The 15962-nt window shown below is 35.5% G+C and overlaps 1 protein-coding gene and 1 pseudogene across 26 annotated transcripts in view; one reads left to right on the top strand and one right to left on the bottom strand.

Moving 5' to 3' along the window:
* LOC114258151 (ARM repeat superfamily protein) overlaps positions 1 to 11507 on the top strand; it is a 64012-nt gene extending 52505 nt beyond the window's left edge. For 20 of the 25 annotated variants that reach the window (XM_082892695.1, XM_082892701.1, XM_082892699.1 and 17 more), the window contains 13 exons: positions 5209 to 5286; positions 5380 to 5442; positions 5567 to 5662; positions 5797 to 5906; positions 7282 to 7471; positions 7853 to 7967; positions 9269 to 9381; positions 9455 to 9532; positions 10404 to 10469; positions 10556 to 10684; positions 10804 to 10860; positions 10940 to 11020; positions 11111 to 11507. In XM_082892695.1, the coding sequence (XP_082748821.1) occupies positions 5209 to 5286; positions 5380 to 5442; positions 5567 to 5662; positions 5797 to 5906; positions 7282 to 7471; positions 7853 to 7967; positions 9269 to 9381; positions 9455 to 9532; positions 10404 to 10469; positions 10556 to 10684; positions 10804 to 10860; positions 10940 to 11020; positions 11111 to 11161 (1227 nt within the window). In that variant the 3' untranslated portion in view covers positions 11162 to 11507. The remainder of the gene's footprint in view (positions 1 to 5208; positions 5287 to 5379; positions 5443 to 5566; positions 5663 to 5796; positions 5907 to 7281; positions 7472 to 7852; positions 7968 to 9268; positions 9382 to 9454; positions 9533 to 10403; positions 10470 to 10555; positions 10685 to 10803; positions 10861 to 10939; positions 11021 to 11110) is intronic. The other 5 variants (XR_014342817.1, XR_014342816.1, XR_014342815.1 and 2 more) reach the window with 1 other exon arrangement.
* Positions 1323 to 2803, bottom strand: LOC114274983 (xyloglucan endotransglucosylase protein 1 pseudogene; annotated as a pseudogene). The gene has a single exon (XR_014342819.1). The product of XR_014342819.1 is annotated as a xyloglucan endotransglucosylase protein 1 pseudogene (transcript).
* Positions 11508 to 15962: the final 4455 nt, after the last annotated feature.

The following is a 15962-nucleotide window of genomic DNA, read 5'->3' as shown; positions in this document are numbered from 1 at the left end:
TAACGTTTGTAGAGGACACTGTATGGTGGTGTCATAACGGTGTAGAAGACAGTTTATGGGGTCATGTCGGACCGTTGTAGCAGACAATGTTGTGACAGTTGTTGTGACAGTTTACAGAGTCTTGCTGGACCCTTGTAGAAACTAACCGGAATCAATGTCGGGACAGTTTACAGAGTCTTGTCGGACCCATAAAGGAGCTAACCGGAATCAATGTCGGGACAGTTTACAGAGTCTTGTCGGACCCATGAAGGAGCTAACCGGAATTAATGTCGGGACAGTTTACAGAGTCTTGTCGGACCCATAAAGGAGCTAACCGGAATCAATGTCGGGACAGTTTACAGAGTCTTGTCGGACCCCTAAAAAGTCGCACCCTCAAAAGGTGTGCCCAATCTATCAAAAGGCGTGCCCAATCCATAAAAAGGCGTGCCAGATATGATGGCGAGGCACGTGAGTGCCTTGGCTGGCGCGCCCGTTTGTCGTCTGGCGTCAAGGGGCGCGCGATACGCGTGGCTGCCTCGGCTATTTAACCAAGACGGAGGCTGAGGCTGAGGCAGAGACAAAGACCTGCGAAAAACCTCTGAAAAAACTCTTCGTTTTGCTGAGAGAGATACTCTGTAACACTCTGTTAAAAATTCTGTAACCAACCCTTCTCTGAAACACTCAGCAACCCATAACATGGCCTCGTCTTCCCGTTTAGCTACCTAGAATATGGCCTCTTCGTCCCGTGGTCTACTCACTCTCTTTCCCGACCTTAACGAGTCAACAAGAGAGATAACTGGTGCGGTGGCACTGGAACCTCAACCAAGCGCCCCGGAGTTTGCTCCGTTGAACTTTCCTATGCGGTCTGTGGAGCAAAGAATGGCAGTGCAGTCGGATGTGGAGGCCAATCAGTATACATTGAAGTCATGTGTGGAAACCATGACTGCGGTCACAAACTTGTCGCACCGTCTGCAGAGTAGGACAAATGAGGTGCAGCAGTTAAACGCCCAACTGGCTTTGCTCCAACGCATGTATAAGGATGCGCGAGCAGAGATAAGTGTGCTAAAGGCGGAAAACAAGGAGCTGAAGCGGAAGGCCTCCGTGATGTTCCGATTTGGAGGGCCGCCATATGCTGCAGTGGAGGAGCAGGGAGTAGTGATCGTGCCCAGTGGAGTGGGAAACACGGAGGCAGCACCGGCAAGGACTGCCCAGGACGGTGGCAAGAAGAAAAGACCGGCGGAATAGGCGAAGAAGTGAGGTCGGTGGGTGGCCGTCTGCAGAAAAGAAAAACAAATCTTTTGGTGTTGTGTTTTGGTTTGTTGTTGTTGTTGTTGTTGTTTTTTTTTTTTTTTTTTTTTTTTTTTTTGTGTGTGTAAAATTGTGATCGGGGTTGATCCCTGAGATGAATAAATTATGGTTTGGTGTGCAAAGCTATATGGTATGAATGGAATTTGAAAAAGATTAAAAATAATGTGAAAGAAAAATAAAGAAAGAAATAATAAAAATATATTTGAAATCAAAATGAAAGATGGGGAAATAAGGAAAGTGGTTTGGAGAAAATAAATAAAAATAATGGATTTTGAAATCAAACGGAGGAGAGAGAGGGGACAAGCCCATGTGAGGGAAAGAGGGGTTTAAAGAAAGTGAGGGAGTGAGTTGATTAAAAAAAGGATTGTGGGTTTGAAAGTGAAAAGATGAGAGAGAGAGAGAGTGAATTTATTTGCTTTAACAAGATGACAAACTTGGGCACAAGTCTCTGTGGCAGCATTGCATTTTTCTGCCTCCCTCTGATACTGGGAAGCTACCCTTCTTGCTTCTGCAAAGGTAATGTTCATATGGTGAGCATGCTCTTCATTCACTGTCTCTTGCAGTTTCATCTCCTCTGTCAACAGATCCACAAACTGCTTTTCCGTCTCCTCTTTGAGATCTGGGTCATCTCCTCCACAGTCTGTAACAGAAAGATTTGCCAAGCCAGGAGCAATCTTGAGAAGGGAGAGAGGAGGAGGACAATCACAAAGGCAAGGAGTGCAAGAACCAGTACAGGTTTGGACATTGAAGCCCCAGTAGTATGCTGTGAATGGTGCTTTTGTACAGTCAGCTTTCACTAGCCCGCCTCTCGTGGCCCAGTCATCAGCATTCCAGAGGCTAGAGTAGATCTTCATGGGTTGGTTTTTAGGGAAAGGGACACCAATTGATTCACCATTCTTGAATACCCTTATGGGAGTGTTATCCACCAAGAAAATGATTTGCTGGGAGGTCCAGACAATGGAGTAGGTGTGAAAATTTCTGGTAGGGTCAAACCAGAGATAGAACTGTTGCTCTCTATTTCCTTTCCCTTGAGTGAACACATTACATTAGTATGAACAATGTAAGGGTCACCACTAAGGTTTCCCAAAAACTCAAAGTCAATCTCATCATGTGTTGGCCCTTGAGAAAACAAGTAGTAGGCAGTAACAGTGCCAGCAAAGTTGCCTGCAACAAGGTTGAGCTGCATATCAATTCTCCCAAACAGATACTCTTTCTTTGAGATAAATCCAGAGCCAGAGGTCTTGTCTAGAGACAGAGACAGAAGCTGACCTCCACTGAATATCTTTGCCCTTTGATCACCCCATGGTATGTCAAAGTCTTGGTAGAAGTTTCCACCATAGCTAACCATCAAAGAGCTCATCACTATTAGACTACCCAACAAGAGTTTAAATGGAAGGGCCATTTTAGAAGGTAAGAGAGATTTTTGAATTGAGTAAAGGTGGTTGGAGAGGAGGTATGTGTTGGAGGTTTCAATTGGTTGAGGTCTGGCGGGCGGTTAAGGCAAAGTTGCCGCCCGCCAGAAGGCGAAGAGCACCAAGAGCTTAACCTATAGCTCTGATACCATGTAAAAATTGATATATTATTGATTGATTTATATTGATATCTATTACAATGATTCATGATTCCTATATATAGAAGAGGGTGAGTGTGTAGTAGGTAAGGAGTAGGTGAAGTGGAGGTGGTAGTGGTCTAGTGGGTTAGGTTTAGTGGAGTAGGTGAGGTGGTAGTGGTGTAGTGGGTTAGGTTTAGTGGAGTAGGTTTAAGTGGGTGAAGTAGGTGGAGAGTAGGTGGATTTTAACATGTACATCTGATATATATAACAATTCTAGACTTAATCCTAAATAGAAAACCAAGAATAAACCTATACTAATCCTAAATAGGAAACAATATTCACAAGAATAAACCTAAACTAATATTATTCTCATAGGGGGAACTGTTTGTTGGGTCACTATATGAATATTATTTTAATATTGTTTAAAAGGTTATGTATTGTCACCATGAGTGATATTATTCTTATAGGGAGAACTGTTTGTTGGGTCACTATATGAATATTATTTTAATATTGTTTAAAAGGTTATGTATTGTCACCATGAGTCAATCCACTTGCTCAACTCAACCCAAATTACATTTGCTGCAATTAGCTACATGGATCTGTTTTCTCCAATTGGTTCTATCCATAGTCATATCTTCATTTAAGTTTAAGATGTTCATGTTCTTTCTTATCACCTCAACCCAAGTTCTCCTAGGCCTTCCTCTATAAAAATAGTTATACTAGAAATTGATTCTTGCATTACTAACTTACTTAGAAAACCCCCAAAAGAAAGTAAGAGAACGTGTTTTTAAACATTAAAAATTATTTTGCTCATTTCTTTTGCTATTAATTTGACTATTAGTCAGCCTCCGTTTGGGATGGACTAGCCTAGTGTTTTTGGCTTATTTTAGCCTGGCTAAAAAAGTTGTGTCTGAGATGAATTTTAGATTTTTTTTTAATTTATTTTAGTTGATTTGATGGTTGTGAGAGAGAAAATGAAATGATTATGGTTTGGATGTGATAGTTTGTCTTATTGGCTATTTTAGCATTTTTTTTTTGTTGTCTTTATTGGCTATTTTAGCCAAAAACTTGCATCCCAAACAAGGCGTCATTGTCCCCTAAGAATGCTCTAACATCTTCAAAAGCACTAACAATTCAATAGAATTTTCTGGGTACTGTTGATTAATTAGATATCTCCAGTAGCATAAAAAGGGAAGAGAAGCAAAGAGCACAATATTTCAATCCTAAAGAGCTTATGTGTTTAAAAGGTGTATTTCGGAGGAGGAAAAAATTTATGGGATTTTTTTTGGTTGTTGAAATTGACAAGCTACAGAATTTGATGAATCATCTTTGAACTATGAAGCACGAACATGTCGGAATAGGTGCCGTAGTGGTGTCGGACATAGGGACACGCTAGAAACACAGGGATATGTAGGGGACATGTATGGGACGCGGCATTTGGCATGTCCCTTTAATTTTATTATTTTTGTTGTAAGGGATATGCCGGAGACGTGTGTCTAAAACTAGGCCAGAATCAGAACAAAAAGAGGAGGAGGAGGAGAAGAAGAAGAAGAAGCTCTCGCCTCTCGATCGGGTAAGTAGTCTCGCCTCGTCGCCTCTCTTCTCTCGCTCTCGCTCTCATCTCTCTTCTCTCTCACCTCTCAGTTCTCTCTCTGGGTTGTTGTCTCTCCTCTCGCTCGTGTCTCTCTCTTCTCTCTTGCTTTTTTTTTTCCTCTGATTTATACACCTATCTCTCTCTCTCTCTCTCTATATATATATATAGATATTTATATTTATATATTTTATATTTAATTTTTTTTCCTTTATAAGTTTATATCTTTTTTTTTTAAATTTTAAATTGTGATTATTCTAATATATATTTTTTAATTTCTCTATTTATTTATTTTTACTTTTATAAATATAATATAGTGATTTATATGTATATTGAATTAATGTTAGTTTTTATTAATTTTGATTGTTTGGTAACATAATATTAATTTACATAGCAAATATGTATAAATAAAAAATAAAAAAAAGTTGCCGTGTCCCCTGCCATGTCCATGTCCATGTCCCTATTTTTTTGAAGTCACCGTGTCTGTGTCAGTGTCCGTGTCCGTGCTTCATAGTCTTTGAATCATTAATGATATGATTCTCTTACGATTCACATGGATTCATTGAGTTTCATTACAATGTAAGATTCAAGTTCAACCTGTGTATGTGGATTGAAGAAGGCTTAAATTAAATAAAATTGTGAATCGTTATATTCTGATAAATTGCTAAGGCAAACAATATCAGGAAACACTCTTAAATGGAGATTATGCATTGTTTATGCTGTTGAGTTTTAACCTTACGGATTCACATTAATAATTTTTTTGTTCATCTTTTTCCAGGCAATAAAAAATGCTCCTGGTTGTATTCAACCCCTTGTTTCTCGAATTCTACCTTATATTGGACCAATCCTAAATAAAGTATGTATATCTTAGATAAGTCACATTCAGGGTGGAGAAATAGTTATATCCTAGTTTTATCTGTTTCTAATGTATCCTGTTGACATCCATCAGCCCCAACGGCAACCTGATGGTTTAGTTGCTGGTGCATTGGATCTTTTGACAATGTTACTGAAGGTGAGTCACACTTGGCATTATACTTAATTATTTATTTATTTGTCTAATCAGTTATATATAATTGGAGTGCATCTTCAGTGTGTTTGATATTTTTCTGATGATATTATGTGTCTACATTGTTCAGAATTCGCCTAGTGATGTGGTGAAAGCTGTATATGAGACTTGTTTTGACTCGGTTATCAGGATAGTCCTTCAAACAGATGATCATAGCGAAATGCAGGTTTTCTTCTTTTACTAAATTTACATTATTCTTCTCATGTTTCCCAAGCTATTTTCCCCTCTTTTTCAGTAGTCAATGTGCTAGTTGCACCTGAATTGTAGAAATGAGTTATTTGTTTTGACTACTTTGACCAGAATGCAACAGAGTGCTTAGCTTCTCTTTTATCGGTTGGAAAAAAAGAAGTGCTTGCTTGGGGTGGTAATCCTGGATTTACGATGAAAAGTTTGCTAGATGTGGCTTCAAGGTGGTTTGCTCATTCTTTTATCTTGTTTCAACCTTCTGTGAACCATGAGAATTTGCTGCTAGTTTTTTATATTAATTCAGGGATATCCTGATTGACCAATTATAGGTTCTAGCAAAAATAGTTGGATGATGTTTTTGAGCGTGGTGGGAATTCAACTGTTTCCTGTCACATATTCTATTGTTAGAAGTTTCGTTGGCACAGATCATTTTGGGTGGCTCTGTTATTGCTAAGGAGTGTTATTTGTCTTTCACTTGCTTTTTTCCAATTATTTTGTTGATGCTGATCTAAGTCACTACGGATTCCAGAGATGCATTCTAAGGTTCTTTGAATAGTATTTAGCCTGAATGCAGTTTCCTGAAAAACTAAGGCTGTGTTTGGTAGAGTTTTCTAAAATTAATTCCACCTTTACATTCTAATGCTATGTTTGGTTTGAGTTTTCAAATCAATTTCAAAATACATTTTGAAAACGTGTTTGGTAAAGCAAGCAATTTTTGAATTTTTGGTCTATCCGGTCATCTGCCCGAACATCCTCCCGGATGTCCGGCTGGCCAGTTGACCGGCACAGTGCTCTTTTTTTTTTTTTCAATTGCCAATCGTCACCTGCTATTTGGAAAAAAAAAAAAAAAAATTATATTTGTTTTTAATATTTTTTAAATATAGAAATTATTTTTTTAGACCAAAATGATAAATTATTTTTTTGAATTGAATTTTAAAAGGAGTTTGGTTATGAGTGTTGAATAAAATTTTCAATAGAGTTTTGAGTTGTGTGTTTTGTTGAGTTATAAATTTTTCAATTAAGTTTTGAAAACTTTTTTCAAAATTCATAACCAAACAACTTTTCTCAATCCATATGTCACATCAAAAATTCAAAGCTCTTTTTAAAACTCATAACCAAACAAATTTTCTCTTTTCAAATCATAATTCCAACACTCGCAAACTCAAAATACAATTCTATTTTCAAATCATAATTCTAAAACTCTACCAAACACTACCTAAGAGGTTGGGTTTTAAAGTTGATTGTTTTTTGCTTTCATGTTAACGGGTACAGTACTGCTGATTTGAACTGAAACACTATGGAATGAAGTAATCCATAGATTTTTGTGGCTGAGTTGTTTGTATGTTGGTGTTCAATCAGATCATGAGATTAATGCTCCATCTAGAAATGACAAATAGGGTGCATGTTTGCTGGCACATAACTGAAAGTATGAAGTCTAGATTCAGCTACTTCAAAATTTTCTTTTCGTTCTTTACTCTCCAACCACCCCCCCCGGGCGTTTCTCCTCTCTATCTTTGTAATTTTTTTGGGTGTTCAAATTATCCATTGTTGTTTCTGGTTTTTGGGTTCTGAGCTTAATGTTGGGCAGTCTGAGTGCAGGCTTCTAGACCCTGATTTGGAAAGCTCTGGATCACTTTTTGTTGGAAGCTACATTCTCCAACTTATTTTGCATCTGCCCTCACAGATGGCACCACATATCAGAGTCCTGGTTGCTGCTCTTGTCAGGCGCATGCAATCTTCTAAAATTGCAGGATTGCGAAGCTCATTGATACTTATTTTTGCTAGATTGGTATATTACTTCAACACTTTTTTAATGGAACTAGATTTCTTTCAAAATCCAACTTCTGTAACTTCCTCTAGTGTGACTTTCTTTAATTGTTGTAAAAAAAATACTGATTTTATCTCCACTTCAATGACAGCACTTATTTTACTAGTATTAGTTGGCAAGGCCTAGGGCATTTATGAACGAATGCATGATCATGCTTTCATACTGCTATATATATTTGTGAATTGGGAAACAAGTAATATTTAGCTACTGTTAAAGTTGTGCCACAAAGGACACGTATCTGAATTCTCAAATTGTTCTCATTATCTTTTTGAAGCAGAGGCCTGACGGGCTTTCACAGAAACTGCCCTACCCTTTTAAACTTAGTTTTCCTTTTTAATGTAGGTCCACATGAGTGCGCCACATGTAGAACAATATATTGACTTGCTGATCTCAGTCCCTGCTGAAGGCCATAGCAATTCTTTTGTTTATGTGATGTCAGAATGGACCAAGCAGCAAGGTGGGTCACTTTCATTGGAGCTGTTATTTATGCAGTCTGTGTGGTGAATAATATTATCATGCTTCATCAATAACTTTCTAGAAGCTTAACTTCTGTAGATTGGTCGTTTTATTTATGATTCTCACATGCAGTTCACCAAATGTATGTTCCTTCTCAACTATAGGCTAATGTTGGTTGCATCATAATCTCTATCTGTTAATAAGTACAAAAAATGCCCTTTGCAAATGAGATTTTACATCCCACTCTTTTACCTCTTTTTAAGACTGATGATCTGGTTTATCATGACAAGAAGCCAAACTTCTTCTGATTCTTGTTAGTCATAGATTTGATATCTTCATGAATACTTTATGTATGATTGCTGTGCAATTACACTAACTGGCATTAAAGAGAAGACCAATATTCTTAAATCCCATGATTTGAACCCCAAAAAGTTCCTAGTAAATTGGTTGAGGTTAATTTGTCTTAATCCGTTTTGTTCATTAATTGCATCATTTAACTTAGCCATAGATGCATCATATGACTATCAGATAACACGCATAATGTGGTCTACTTGAAGGTCAATATCACTAGCATATCTAAACTCAAAGTGCATATTGTATCAAACTTTGTCTCTCTTTTGTTTGTTCGGTTTAGTTTCAAATCTGAATGATTTTCTTCGTCTAATCTGAATTTCTTTTCTCTTTTTTTAATAAAAAGTTATTTCTGAAGATAAAGTCAAAATATCTTTGAAATTGATCGGAATTTGATGTTTCCTTGGTCATTAGTATCACAGAATATGAAGGAACAATTAATTGCCGTTTGGCCTTTGTTATCTTGTAAGAATCTTTTAAAAAACTTTGTTCAATTTAAGACAAGTTTGAAGATCTGGCATCTTTCTGTGGTAGAGTTTGTCATTTGGCATTGTTTTGAGCTTCCGTTTTGACTCTGTTAAAAAAGATTTTTTTTTTTTTTTTTCTTTTCTTCTAGAGATTGGAAAGCAATTTGCGATAGTTAAATTTTCTCTTAATTTTTGGTAGATGATGTAGAGGACATCTTGTCCTCCCTTTGTACTCATTTTCTTGTGTTTATAAAATTTTCTTTGGCTGCCGATTAAAAAAAACATTGTTCAATTTAAAATTTAAGCACCATTGATTCATATCTCATGGAGATGGACATTTCATTGCTATTTCAGAGACAGAGACACTGTTGTTATTGATTAACAGAAACTTGTTAGACTTGGCGTTTGTTTGATCAAGCCACTTGGCTGAAAATGAATTGTGAAACTAAAATGATATTTCTTCCCAAACGGTAACTGAGTACAGGGGAGATTCAGGGGTCATACGAAATTAAAGTCACAACAACTGCATTGGCTTTATTGCTATCAACGAGGCATATCGAACTGTGGAAAATCAATGTGCAAGGCCATCTAATTAAGGTTGTTCATATATTCATAATTTCAGCTTGTACGGGTCATATTTGTTCAAGAACTTATTTAGTTTCATGTGAAGTCCACTACAGGGATAACCACTCGCTCAAAGGCTAAATTAGCTCCAGATCAATGGTCATCAATGTTGCTTCCTGCAAAGGTACTTCGACTAGTCTGCCAAAGATGTCTTTTTGATGAACAAGGTTACAATCAAACAGAATGTGGATCATATTGGGATAGAGAGTTTCCTAATCCATACTGAACACATTGTTGTTTCATTATTTGTCATAAATGAAATCCCCACAAGTGATCACCTTGTGGAGGAAAACTTTCGTTGTATCATTTTAGTAAAATTTTGTGTTGAAGAGGGGTTAACATGATATTAACTCTCATACATTCAAGTTATGCATTATACCTCTGTTTCTCAGTTATACATATAATATTGTCAAAGCTTTCTCCAAACACCTCCATAATTATAATGAAAGAAAGGAAACTATGTAAAAGTTTTGTTAACATTGTAGCAATTAATGTATATATGTTACATGGACTTTTCAAAATAAACCAAATACTTATGTCGGACACTTGACACACGGATAAGGTATGAAATATGTGTCCGATATTTCTCATGAAATAAGCACTTGGCATGTATATCCATGAATTCAATTTTTTATTTTTTATTGTTTTTTTAAAATGTAATTGTATTTAACACTGTCATCATATTTATTTTTCGTTGGATAAATTCTATAAAATTGAGTGAATTGCCTTTTTTGACATTTTGTTACATAACACTATTTTATACCACAAAATAGATTAAAAATGTAAATAATATTCTCATTTCTTGCCGAATAAACATATCCTACAATTAGAGGTTTGATACATTTAATCCCTAGACATGCACCACACCGGACGCATGTACTTGAGTCCATGTAACACACACACACACACACACACACACACATGTATATATGTGCATGCACTTAGACTAGTGGATTGAATGGCCTCGCAACCCCACTTTTATTGTGAACTGACAGATATTGGCTCTATTGGCGGATGTGTTGATTGAGATTCAAGAACAAGTATTGGGTGGTGATGATGAGGTAGTTTTGGCCTTTTAACTTCTTGTAATATCCGCATTGCAAACTAGTATTGTAAATATTAAACTTTGGACCAATGTGTGTGGCAGGATAGTGAATGGGAGGAAGTTCAAGGAGATTTAGAAGCAGATCAAGATTTGCTACATTCAGCAGCTGCTACATCATATACGAGACCGTCTTATGAATATCTGGATGCAATGGCAAAAGCTCTCAATGAGGTGTGTGAAAAGATTATATTTCTTTTGTCTATTACATGCTTGTTATGAATATCTTTGCGTGTGTGTGTGTGGTACTTTCTAATGAACTTTGTTCATTTGTTTTACTTACAAATTTTAAGGACAAAGATGACGGTGATGAAGATGAATTACTAAGTGATGCTGACCCCCTTAACGAGGTATCTATTCTTTTATTTATTTAATTTTTCATGTAACTATTATTTTATTAATCTAAACTTTCACACTAACTCCTGGCAGATTAATTTGGCGAATTATCTATTTGATTTTTTTGTGAAGTTTTCTCAAAGCGACAAACCATTGTTTGATCATCTTTGTCAGGTCTGCTTGAACCGCTTTTTAGTGACCTTGTTTCTTAATTGATTGCATTACCATAGTTTGAAAATCCCTTATTCCATTTGTAATTTGCAGAGTTTGACAAAGCCTCAGCAAAATGCTGTTCTAATGGTGCTAAATCGGTGAAGATTTTGATTGCTGTTCTGAGTGTTGTTTGTCAGCGTGCAAAATTTTGGCTGATTTGACTAAAAAAGTGACCTTGTTTTTCTTGCCGAATCTACTCCTATTTGAGTTTGTAAAGCTGAGTTGTCGATCATTGCTTTTGTTTGGTTGTCTTTGTTTTAGTTTTGTTAGTAGGAGCTTTCAGTTACTGTTTACAATCAAGTAGCTTGATATCCAAATGATTGGTTATTCATGTGTAAATCAAAAAAAAAAAAAAAAATGATGTATGTTGTAAAAGAAATTGAGTGGGTTCTTAGACATCTCTCTCTAATATTTATTCATTGACAAATGGTTTATATTTTTCCAGAAACAATTCTGAAGAAATTTCACTTCCGAGCATAGATCAAGTGGAACAGATGTGCAAAATTTTTTTGCAGATTTTAAGGCTGCAAATTTATGGTAAACTGCCTAGTTATGCAAAGAAATTCTGGTGTTGCATTGATGAGAAAGTAGTGATTTTGATTTGATTTTATGGATTTAAAATGAGAGGATTAGGCACTATTCATATGAGAAGAGTAGTTCAATTTATAGTTTTAGATATGAATTTTAATATTAAATTGTTACAATGATTTGGAGTTAAATTGTGAAGTTTGTTACTTAGAATTCTTCGTACTTAGTGTTCTAATTAGTAAGGATAGTTCCATTGGTTATTTTTGTACACTCTTATTCGTGAGATCAAGGGGTCAATTATTGTCAAAGGATCAATTATTTCTCCTTTCTTTCGGGAATTCCCCCCTCCCCCCTTCTTTTGAGAAAATATACACTGCATTAATAATGAAAATGAATATAGAGTTCTACATACGGAGGTTTTTGTTGTATTGAGTAGTTTATTTTTCTTACTATGGGCTGTTTTTTGTGGTGGTGTTGTGTTCCTAGCTATATATTGTTGAATTATAATAATTGTCAATTTGTTGTAGTTCTTTTCATAATTGTGATTAATTCCTACCAATTGGAAAAAAAAAAGTTTTTGGACACTCCGTCCAAAAATCTAATTTTGAATTTTCTTTTTCCAAATGTTTACGCTTTAAAATGTTTTGTTCATAAGGACAAGTTCTCATAAAATGACTAAAATACACACACACACACACACATAGGGGTGTACACGGGTCGGGTCGGGTCGGGTTAAACCTCTATCCACTACTGAACCTGAATAGTGCGGGTGGGTGAAAAATCAACCGATTCTGACCGGATTTGTTGGCGAAACCGCCCGTAGATGATTTTCGATTTAACGGTCGGGTTCGGATCGGTTGGGCGGGTTGGGACTTTAATTTTGGGCCTTTATGAATAACTATTATTTTTAACCCATTTAACATTCAAACAATCCAATTTTATAATTTAGTTATGTTTTGCTTTGGAAAATGACCCAAACAGCCCTTTCTACAGATAAACCCATTTAAAAAAAAAAAAACTTAATAATTTATTTAGAATCAGTCCAAACAGCCCATTATGAATAAAATAAATAACTAGTAAAGTAAATCCAAGCATAAACAACCCAAACTAAAATATTTCATTCATCCAAAAATAAAAAAATAGTTTAGCATACTAAATGAATAACCTATGTAAAATCAATCCAAAACAAACAACCTGCTGCCAAAAAAATACATCAAAGTAAGTTAACTAAATAAATACTAAATGAATAATCTGAAGCACTAGGAACAGAATCTGTCCAAATGAATAATTTGAAGCACTAACATAATAAATACTAAATGAATAATCTGAATCACTAGGAATAGATCTGTCCAAAATACTTCAAATGCATCAAATAATCTGAAGCAGTAGAAAGAAATAGAATCTGTCCACAATACATCAAATGCTATAATAGAATCTGTCCAAAATACATCAAATGCAATAAGCAGTATTGCCAAAAAAATTCCACCTACTGCCACCATCCACATTAAAACTAACAAAATAAGCTAACTACTTAGTTTGTCACCATCCATTTTCAGTCTATCATAGTTACAGACAGTAATCCATCAAAACATTCACAAGTATAGTTATCCCAATCACTATCCATGTGCAAAAATATTTGTTCATAAAGTCAAAAAGAAGAGTACTGATCTATTTTAATTGTATAAAACCAAAAGTCAAGAAAGTCAGTTAACTCCCCATGAAACCAAAAAGATCGAAGCCTGCAAATACAAAAAACATAGAAGATGAGAACATGTTGCAAATAGATTTTATTAATTAAGTAAGAAATAAAAATTAAAGATATAGGATTGAGTAACTTTACCAAGCCACACTAGAGTGTGATAATATTTGGACTTGGGTTTGAGGTTGATGCCAATTCAGAAAGAGTTACAAGCAGTAGACCAATTAATTCAAATTTAAAACAATGTTATGTTGTATTTAGTACAAAACATAAATATAAAAATACAAATAAATCAAAATATTACCTGCAGGGTCATATTGTTCAAGTTCCTCCACATCATCCATTGCCTTCCGAAGAGAAATAGGAACTATGCTTTGCAGCCAATTTTGTGTACATATCAGAGCCTCCACCATCATTGGAGATAATGAACTACGAAATGGGTCTAAAATGCGTCCTCCTGTACTAAAGGTTGATTCAGAAGCTACTGTACAGACGGGTATTGCCAAGACATCACGTGCAACTTGGGACAACACTCTATACTTTGAAGAATTGACCTTCCACCATCCCAATATATCAAACTTTTCTTCATTGGAAGCTTCACACCTGTCTGCCAAGTACCTATTAACCTTAGATTTACACAGACTAGAGCATTCTGCTTCCAAATACGTATTAAATTGAGACGCAATTAATAGATGTGGATCATCACAGTCATCATTAACCTTCATCGCTGATCCTTCACACACATTAGACATTTCGACAGTTACCAAATCATGAGAAGCATAATGCTCGTACAAACGAGACAAACAATCCTTTACCCGTCCTAGCAATGGTAACACGAGATGGAATGTTCTTAAACTTTGGTTGCAAAACGGCGCAAAATCTCTTAAACCCTTCACCTTCTACAAACCTAAAAGGTAATTCATCAAGCACTATCATCTCAGCAAGAGCTCTTCTTGCAGCTTCTACACTAAAGCTCATTGCCACAAGATTAACACCCTCGTCTCCATCTTTTTTGGATTGAAAAGACAAAGTTTGTTGTCCATTATTATCCACATCTCTGTGAGGATATTTTCGACAAGAAGTCAAGTGACTCAACAAGTTGCTTGTCCGATGCCCCTTCGAATCAGCCAAATACTCCTTTTGACAATATTTACAAATAGCCCTAGAACACATTAAACCTTTAATAATCAATATGAATACATATTTTCAAACAGAATACAGTAAACCTTTAATAATCAATATGAACACATTAAACCTTTGAAACACTCAAGGATTATTAATTTGAATAAAGAGCATGTTAAACAACAGAACAATCAATATACATTATTAAAACAGTGAACATATTTTTCTTTCATGTTAAACAACAGAACAATTAATAAACATTTTAAATTGAAAAATAATGAACAGAAATAGTTCAAATAAATTGTTAATGGAAACTGAAAAATTTAGAACCATCATATTCAGTTCTCATGAAATGATAATAAAATACGTATATGATATCTACCATATTTGAGCACTAAAAAAAAACCAAAATCTCGAGAAAAAAAAATAATGAAAAAAAGTACCTATTTGAAAAATCTTTCTGTTTCCAGGGCTGAAAATCTGAATTGAAAATCCGAGTTCATGCAACGAGACAATGAGAAGACAAAAACAGAGAGTGCGTAGGTGTATGTATGTAATACATGTGTGTTTTTACTTTTGAGAGAGAGAGAGAGAGAGAGAATAATTTGTGAATGGGTTGAAAGGTTTGAGTAAACATTATTAAAACAATGATGAACCATTAACAAAAAAAAATTACAAAATTTTCTAAAATTGTACCTGGGGTTTGGTTGATCGTTGAGTAGAGAACTTTGAAACTTCAATACTTCGAAGTTACAGGGTTTTCTTCATCAATAGCCTTGAATCAAAGAGGGTTTTCATAGTTGATCTTTAATATATAGAGTATTTAGGGTTTGAAATTAAAGATTTGGTTCAGATTTATGGATGAGACCATTAGAGAAACTATGGATGCATTAGGGTTTCAAAGAGAAATAGGGAGAGAATTCGTGAAAGAGAGAGAGAACTTGGGAAATTTCTGAAGAAAGTGAGAGCTTGAGAGGGATATATATATATATATATATATAGAGAGAGAGAGAGAGGAAAGGGTAGGTGGGTGCTCATCATCATCCACCTGCTGTTTGAGTTTTTTGAGATACAATATGATTTGAAATTTGTGACTGTGTGAGGAGAGAGACCATCATCATCTGCCGTTTGATTTTTTGAGATACAAGATAATGGTTTGAAATCTATCACTGTGAAACAAAGAGAGACAGAGAGAGGGGAAAAGGGGGTTGGTGAGATTGTGATCATGGCCTGTCTTTTGATTTCTTTGAGATAGAGAGAGATGTCGATAAGGGTGTTGGAAGTTGTGCATGTGATTTGTCAAATCAATTAGAGAAATATATAGAAGTTATAGAACCATCATCAGAATTCTGTATCATTAATTTATTAATAATATACGGTCGGTTCGGTTTTAATTATTTTTTATTATGTAGAACCGAAATCCGACTGAAAATCAAAATTAATTTTGAAACCAGGCCCGCCTTCGACCTAAACTAAGCTTGAAACCGTCCGTCATGCATTCGGGTCAGTCGGTTCGGGTCGGATTAGTCAGATGATTCGGTTGCTTGAACACCC

Source organism: Camellia sinensis, chromosome 10 (genome assembly GCF_055761805.1).
Source record: "Camellia sinensis isolate YWXY chromosome 10, ASM5576180v1, whole genome shotgun sequence".
Classification (NCBI taxonomy): Eukaryota; Viridiplantae; Streptophyta; class Magnoliopsida; order Ericales; family Theaceae; genus Camellia; species Camellia sinensis.
The sequence above is the reverse complement of the archived record's forward strand: the minus strand, read 5'-3'. Positions and strand labels throughout refer to the sequence as shown.